Source organism: Gadus chalcogrammus, chromosome 4, assembly GCF_026213295.1.
Source record: "Gadus chalcogrammus isolate NIFS_2021 chromosome 4, NIFS_Gcha_1.0, whole genome shotgun sequence".
Lineage (NCBI taxonomy): Eukaryota > Metazoa > Chordata > Actinopteri > Gadiformes > Gadidae > Gadus > Gadus chalcogrammus.
Window position 1 is genome coordinate 28,488,534 of NC_079415.1, and position 8,147 is coordinate 28,496,680.

Sequence of the window (8,147 nt, forward strand, 5' to 3'; positions counted from 1 at the left end):
AACTCAACCCCAACCCCATGTCCACCATGCTGCACAACGAGAGGTACACACTCGCACACACACACACAACTCAACCCCATGTCCACCACGCTGCACAACGAGAGGTACACACACGCACGCACACACGCACGCACAGACACACACACACACACACACGTAGACACACACAACCCCAACCCCATGTCCACCACGTAAAGACATAAACATTCATGCACTCATTTTTGACATGCCTGTGGTAAATGTATACAAATATACATATGCTGAAATGGATGTGAGTATATATATATATATATATATATATATTTTTTTTTTTTAATTTTTTTTTGTGTGTGTCCATACAAATTTTTCCTCGTGGTTCCAGGAACCGCATGACCCCCAAGTCGGGGCCCTTCCCGGACCAGCCCTCCTCCTACATCGAGGAGCAGGAGGGCGTGGCCAAGAACGGCCCGGCGGATGGCCACCCCGCCGGCGGGCCCCCGGCTCTGGCGGGCTCCGGCGTGCGCACGGGGCCCCCGCCCGGCGAGCGCGACCGCAACTCCATCAACCAGGAGCGGCAGCAGCAGGCCAGCGCGCGGCTGCCCAGCCCCGAGGGCAGCGGCGGCGGCGGCGGCGGGGGCAGCCCCTCCACCACCACCACCACCACCCTGCTCTCGGAGTCGGAGGGCTCGGCGGGGGGCGCCCCGGCGGTCCCCGTGTGCCTGCACCTCACCCAGGAGGACCTGGAGACCACCAAGCTGGACCCCAAGGAGGTGGACAAGAACCTGAAGGAGAGCTCGGACGAGAACCTGGTGGAGCACTCGCAGAAGCAGTTCTGCTCGCCCGACCCGCTGAGCCCCGGCAGCTCCAGCCTGCTCTACCCGCTCATCAAGATGGCGGGCGTGGCGTCGGAGGCGGGCGGGCGGCGGCGGCGGCGGGGCGGGGGGAGCAGGCGCGGCCTCGGGGGGCTCCTCCCCCATGCCGCCTGCCGCCTTCCCGCTGCCCAAGCAGCAGAACCTGCCCAAGCGGCCGTCCAGCCTGCCGCTGCGCACCAAGCCCCCCAAGAAGGAGGGCTCCTCCTCCGCGCTGCGCTTCAAGTTCGGCCGCTCGGGGAAGTCCAACCTGCGGCAGGTGGAGGGCGCCAAGACCACCAACGTGGGCGTGGGCGCCGCGGCATCCGCCGCTGGCGAGTCGGCGCACCGCGGCAACGCCGGCACCAACAACCTGCCCGTCCGGCGCGATCTCCGCAGCAACGGCGGCGTCGGCGGCAACGGGAGCGTGACCGCCAACGGGCAGGCGAACGGCGGCGGCGGCGGCGGCGGCGACGGCCGGCTGAGCCTGGGCGTGATCACGGCCAGCCCCGACGAGCACGAGCCCCTGCTGAGCCGGGAGCGGGAGCCGGCGGGGCCGCTGCTGTCGGCGCGGCCCAACAGCAACAACAACAACAGCAACACGGGGCGGGGCCGCGGCGAGGGCGAGGGCGAGGGTGAGGGGCCCGGGGAGGAGGGCGGGGCTCCGGAGGAGCAGCAGCAGCAGACGGAGGAGACGGGCCCCGAGAACGGGCCGCCGGCGGGCGGCGCCGACCCCCCCGCGCCGGCCACGGCCACGGCGGTCACCATGCGGGGGGAGGGGCTTCTGAGGCAGTCGCGGGGGCGGCGGCCCGAGAGGCCCAACTCGCTGGACCTGTCGTTCACCACGCGCGACCTGGCCTCGCTAGGTGAGCTGGCGCAGTAGAGCCGTAACCGCGGTGAGGACAAGACCGAGGCGCCGCCGCCGCGTGAGCCAGCCGCTCACGCTATAGCAACCCCCCCCCCCCACTGATCAACCACTAACCCCCTGACTAATCCCGGCCTCCTAATCTAGCCTTGTCCGTCTGGTCTAATCTAGTCTCCCTAGTCTAGTCTTCCTGGTTTATTCTAGTCGTCCTGGTCTATTCTAGTCTAGTCTAGACTAATCTAGTCTTTCTAGTCTAATCTAGTCATCCTGGTCTAGTCTTGGTTATCTGGTTTAATCTAGTCATCCTAGTCTGGTATAGTCTAATCTAGTCATCCTCGATTTAATCTAGTATTATCTAGTCATTTTAGTCGTCCTGGTCTAGTCTAGTCTAGACTAATCTAGTTTTTCTCGTCTAATCTAGTCATCCTGGTCTAGTCTTGGTTATCTGGTTTAATCTAGTCATCCTAGTCTGGTATAGTCTAATCTAGTCATCCTCGATTTAATCTAGTATTATCTAGTCATTTTAGTCATCCTAGTCTAATCTAGTCATCCTAGTCTAGTCTGGTCATCCTGGTCTAGTCTTGTCTATCTGGTTTAATCTAGTATAATTTGGTCATCCTAGTCTAATCTAGTCATCCTAGTTTTATCTAGTCATCCTAGTCTAGTCCTCCTAGTCTAGTATTGTCTAGCTGGTCTAATCTACTTTTTGTAGAGTCAACGTGCTTCTTGCATCATGATTACTTGTGTAGTTTACATATTGGTATAAATGAGGGGGAAGGCCCAAATCTGAAACTCATCCAACCAGATTACACAAATAGTTAAAATTGTGAAGCAATACTCAGCAAATGTTATAAATGATCTAAACACTAACTAGTAACTAGCTTTGTATTAATATTCTATTAACCTACTAATCATTATGCACTAACTCAACAATACAAACCTAACTACTACTTCTAAAGTCATAATTTATTTTCAAATATTTATCTGGTGCAAAGCTGTACATTTCAAGTTTTCATCCTGCCTTGAGGATTTTTTACATGATTATTGAATCAAGTATAATCAGTAGATTATGAACAGGAGAGCTGTGAGGAGTAAATGATGACTATAGAAATAGATATTACTTTTGACTATTACTTTTAAATAAGTTTTGTAGATATTGTTAATACAATTTTATACCCTTTCCATGCGCATATTATAAAGTGTTTATTGTCCTTCTAGTTATGGATAATGTCACTTCTAGAAAATACAAAATTGACAAAAAACACTAAATATGATTAACAAAAATCCCTCAAGAAATGAAATTAATCAATAAAGATCGATTAAAACTTAAATATAGGATAGCCTTGACCCTGGAAGGCCTTTCCAGTGTGTGTGTGTGTGTTTGTCCTGCAGCATGCTGTGCTAGTGTGTGACTGCGTGTCCCCCCCCCCACAGGGGAGGAGCTGGGGCACCGGGACGGCAGCGCCGGCACGGGTGAGAAGATCAAGAAGCGCGTCAAGACGCCGTACTCCCTGAAGCGCTGGCGTCCCACCACCTGGGTCATCGCCATGGACACCAGGGGCACCGACGACGACGACGACGACGACGACAACAACAACAACAGCAACCACCACAACTGCCACCACCACCACCACCCTCACCACCACCAGGGCGGCTCCAACGCCCACGCCACGCAGGCCCGGGGCCGGCCCAAATCGGCCACCGCCGTCTTCGCCGGGGATCCCAGCGACACTCTAGTGTGAACGGCGCCCCCCCCCCCCCCCCCCCCCCCACTCTTCTCTTTTCCCCTCCCCCCAAAATCTGACACTAAACCTGTTAGTTTGTTTTTGTTTGTTTGTTGTTTTGTTTGTTCTTGGTCGTCAGCAAGAGGAAGCTATGGATCGTGCGAGCGGGAAAACCCGCCCCGGGTGGTCGTGTACAGCAACGTTTTTATTTGTTTGGTTTTACAGACCGCGCTAGCGCCCCCACGCCCCCCCCCCACCTCCTCTCCCCCTCCTCCATGTGACTCTTTTTATCCGTGCGTCGCTTTAAATGGAAATCCAGCTATGCAGCATTCTCATTGGCTCCGGTCGCGGTGGTACGTTTGAGTTTGACGTCTGTCGTTAGCCTGTTGGTTGGTCGTTGTTTCTGAGTTGTATTTTTGTGGTCTTTCGTTTGGTTTTCAACTGAATCGTTCCGTCGCGTGTGGACGCTGTGGTTCCCCCAGAGATGCACTTTGGACCAGATGGACGCGAGTCTGACTGTGTTGCCACTATGACCGCGGAATCGGAGGCGGTCTTTAAATCGGCGACGGGAAACAATCAACATTTTTTGGATTTTATTTTATTTTTTATAATTTTCTTATTTCATTTTGTTTGTTATTGTTTGGGTCAACGACAAGCAGAGAGTAAAGCTCTGTAAAAAAAACAATAATCGTCCGTCTTAAAGACAAAAAAAAGACTTTTTTCCCAATTTGTATGCAATCATGTCCTTTCGCTATGTACCCATTCTTTGTATCATCATTTTTTTTAAATGTGCAATAGAATATAGCTTTTAGATGATTTCTTTTTTTTAAGTTTCCCATTTGTTAAGCCTTTTTTTTTTTATCAATGTGCTATGTCGATAGTTAATCTATGTTGCACTTCCAAATAGTCACAATCAATCGTTCTACAATCGACCGAGTCGCCCAATCTCTCCTTCCTGTCTCTGGACTAACGCTCAGTGTACAGACATCCTCCCCCCCCTCTCTCTCCTCAACACCGAGAATCAATCTGACATACAATTGCTGTTCTACGGAGGAGGGGGAGGTAGTATGAGGCCCACAATCAAAACTCAGTTCCACCGATTGAACAAAATGGAGGATTTTTATTACGCACAGCAACCGCACCTGGAATGGCTCAACACTGCAATGTCTGGGCGTATTTTTTAATGCGTTTTAATTTTAATTTTTTTTATTACAATCACGAGCGATGACGAACAAAGCGATGGAGTCGTCGTGACGACGACAAACCAAGCGACGGAGTTGTCGTGGCTCTAAGGACCCCTTTTGGCGTACAACATCAATCTGTAGTCCTTATACCCTGGACGTCCTGTCTTGTACGTTTGTCAGTTTTTGTCTAATTGTCTGTCTGTCTGTCTGTCTGTCTCCATCTATCGCTGTCCGTCAAAATGGCCAGAGAACACTTACGAAGTATAGTATCGTAGCTCTTTTAAAGACCGAACAAAATGGAAATTGACGTATTTACCCCCCACTCGTATAACCAACCATATTTATCCATTTCTACATTAAACTCTAAAATAAGCTAAACCTACCTTCCTCTAAAAGCGGATATGGTTTTTCTTGATCGTGTCACAATGTTCTGATGGGCGGGGCTGAACATTCCAACCAATTGTAAGGGGGGAGGGGGGTTATAGACTTTGAAGACTGATGTAGGCCTATCACCCAATCGTAAATTATGAATGATCAAAAACCACATCCGGTCCTACGTTTAGTCCCGCCCTTAGATACAGTTTGAACTACGCCACCTGACTGAGACAGGAAACCGCCTGAACGCTGTTTGATGTCTTTTTAAAAAGAAAAGTTGACATTTAAAGAAATTAAACGTTGGAATAACGCTGGATTTAATTTCTGCCTCTTGTTTCATTTGTGTGTGTGAACGAGTGTGTGTTTGTGAGAGAGTGATCATGTGTGTCTGTGTGTGCGCATGCGCTGTGTGTCTTTCCACATGCTGGGTTCTTTTTCGCTGTACAGGCGCGCTGAAACGTCACCTTTTTCTGTCTTTTGAGCGATGCTTTTTGGGCGAAACAGAAAGACGTCCCGTTTACGTCTTTGTAGCTTGTAACTTTGTATGATGGAAGAAAAATAACCAACATGTATATGTGTACCGCGTTGATATTGCCATCATTTTTATGGAGTTCTGTTTTTTGAGTTTGACGGCTACTGTTGCTCTGCCTCTGCTAAGTCTAAATAAATGTATGAAAGAAATGTTGGTGTTTCTCAAACAAGCGTTTTTTTGTTCTCGCCCATGTTAATATTGATATTTTATGTCCTTTTTATATTTTGATTCGATGGCTCAAAAGCATTTTTTAAATAGTTTTTGTTTTTGCAAGTGTAACTCCACAACCCTCCCGCTATTTTATGTCATAAAAATAGCTAAATTATAAAACATAAATATGCAAAAATTCTGCCCAAAAACGTGACGTGTCGATTCAACATCATTCACTCTAATTTTAGTCAACGCAGCGCCGCGCCACCGCTCACGGCCACACGGGGGCGACCCCCCCCCCCCCCCCCCTCGCATCGTACTCCATCTTTACCCCTGGCCTCCTTCTCTCTGCCATCTTCTCCGCGCGCCCTAGCAACTGCAGCATCAGCACGAGCCCGTGCGGCGCTGCCGCTCTACGTCACCTCTACGCAACGCGACGTTCCGCTGCTGTTGTGAACCCCCCATCCTCAGCCCAGCATCACCGCTCCCCTCAGCTCCTCCTTATCCACGGCCCTTTCGGATTGTGTTTTCGTCTGCTGCTTTTTCCTCGCAATAAGTCGTTTCTATTGCCACTGGGGGAGAAAAAACACAAGGCGTTATTCTATTTCACCCGGAGGATCGTAATCGTCTAGGTTTGCTCGAGCGACAGCGTACCGCGCACGACGAGCTCCGTCTCCGCATCGGCGGCAATAGAAAAACATCGAGCGACGCGGCAACCGAAGCAACGCCCCGCCGCCGCCACCGCCTCCACTGCCACCGTGAACCAAGAGGGCTCGGTGCTTTAACGCCTCTTCGTCTGCAACGCGAACCCGGGCGGGAATCTTCGTGTTTTTCCTGCGAATCCTTCCCCTGCAGTACTGCTCGTGTCGCTATCTCTCTCTCTCTCTCTCTCGCTCTCGCTCTCTCTCTCTCTCTCTCTCTCTCTCTCTCTCTCTCTCTCTCTCTCTCTCTCTCTCTCTCTCTCTCTCTCTCTCTCTCTCTCTCTCTCTCTCTCTCTCTCTCTCTCTCTCTCTCTCTCTCTCTCTCTCTCTCTCTCTCTCTCTCTCTCTGCCTCGCGCACCGCCTCAGGTAGCGGCGTCAATAAGCTCGCAGGCTGGTTTGTGATCGTCGCCTCATGCCGCGCCGCTAGATCCCATCGCCAGCAGCAGGTGAGCCGCCATCCGCCAAACACGTGTTGGTTTAAATGGTGATGGGCGATCATTCACCTCCACGGCGTGTTGACAATGAGAAGGTTTTTTGATACGGCGGGCGACAAGGGGGGGGTTCTGTAGTGTGTGTGTGTGTGTGTGTGTGTGTGTGTGTGTGTGTGTGTGTGTGTGTGTGTGTGTGTGTGTGTGTGTGTGTGTGTGTGTGTGTGTGTGTGTGTGTGTGTGTGTGTGTGTGTGTGTCTGGGGGGGGGGGGGGGGGTATGCTAATGGTCACCATGAGCAAAAAAAAAAATTAGAATCTCTTGCAAATAATCTCTCGCGAGGTGAGGTGAGCAAAACGTCAATGCTGGTGGTGGTGGTGGTGGGGGGGGGCATGTTAATGCTAACATCTGCATTGCTCGCCATGCGGAGGTGTTGTGCAGAAGAGGGTCTCGGGGAGCGGAAAATATAGGGGTCCTGCATGTAGGCCGTGGATGTTATGAATCACGGATCACACGCGCAGCACCGGCTGTGCAGGCGGAGGGTCGACGTCTAGGATGAGGGTCTGAAACCATCAAGTGTACCGCGGAATAATTCGAATATTTTCCCCTTTCTCTTGTTTCGGATATGATGTGCGGTTCGTGTTTTTGCAACGTCGAGAGACGCGTGTCTCGTGCCCGTGTGTCGTCATCATCAACAGGCTGCATCATATAGGCTGATACAGCGCTGCACACACACACACACACACACACACACACACACACACACACACACACACACACACACACACACACACACACATCGTTGTCTTTGGTGCAGGCGTTGTTTTGATTGCTGTTTCGTTATGCGCGTGTGCATCACGCGTCCTGTGTCTTACACGACAGATGTGTGCCATGGCTGTGCACGGTCCGCAGTATAGGCCCTACAGCGTATTTAAATTAAAAAACAGCGGGAAAGGTCCAAAACCGATCCGGTCCAGCAACACAGAGAGCATAGACGCACACAGACACATACACAGGACTGCTGTGGCGTGCCTTCGAGCGAGTTTAAAGATCACTCGTCCTGTTCCCTAGCAACAGTGATGCGCACGAGACTGATGTCCTGCCAAATTTAGCCCGCTGGACAGCACGAAGGAGGGTGTGTGTGTGTGTGTCATTGTGTGTGTGTGTGTGTGTGTGTGTGTGTGTGTGTGTGTGTGTGTGTGTGTGTGTGTGTGTGTGTGTGTGTGTGTGTGTGTGTGTGTGTGTGTGTGTGTGTGTGTGTGTAAAGAGCCGGTGAACCACTGTTTCAGATGGAAGTCGAACAATATGAGATTTTAAAAAGTAACTGTTTTGGGTTAAGAGTTTTAGGAAAAGGGGGGCGG

The 8,147-nt window shown here is 51.3% G+C and overlaps 1 protein-coding gene across 1 annotated transcript in view; it reads left to right on the forward strand.

The window, feature by feature from the left end:
- The window catches only part of LOC130380293 (bone morphogenetic protein receptor type-2-like), a 104,106-nt gene extending 100,666 nt beyond the window's left edge, over window positions 1-3,440 (forward strand). The window contains 3 exon segments of the mRNA XM_056587455.1: window positions 362-887; window positions 889-1,693; window positions 3,127-3,440. Of these exon segments, the coding sequence (XP_056443430.1) occupies window positions 362-887; window positions 889-1,693; window positions 3,127-3,434 (1,639 nt within the window). The 3' untranslated portion in view covers window positions 3,435-3,440.
- The last annotated feature ends 4,707 nt before the right edge of the window (window positions 3,441-8,147 follow it).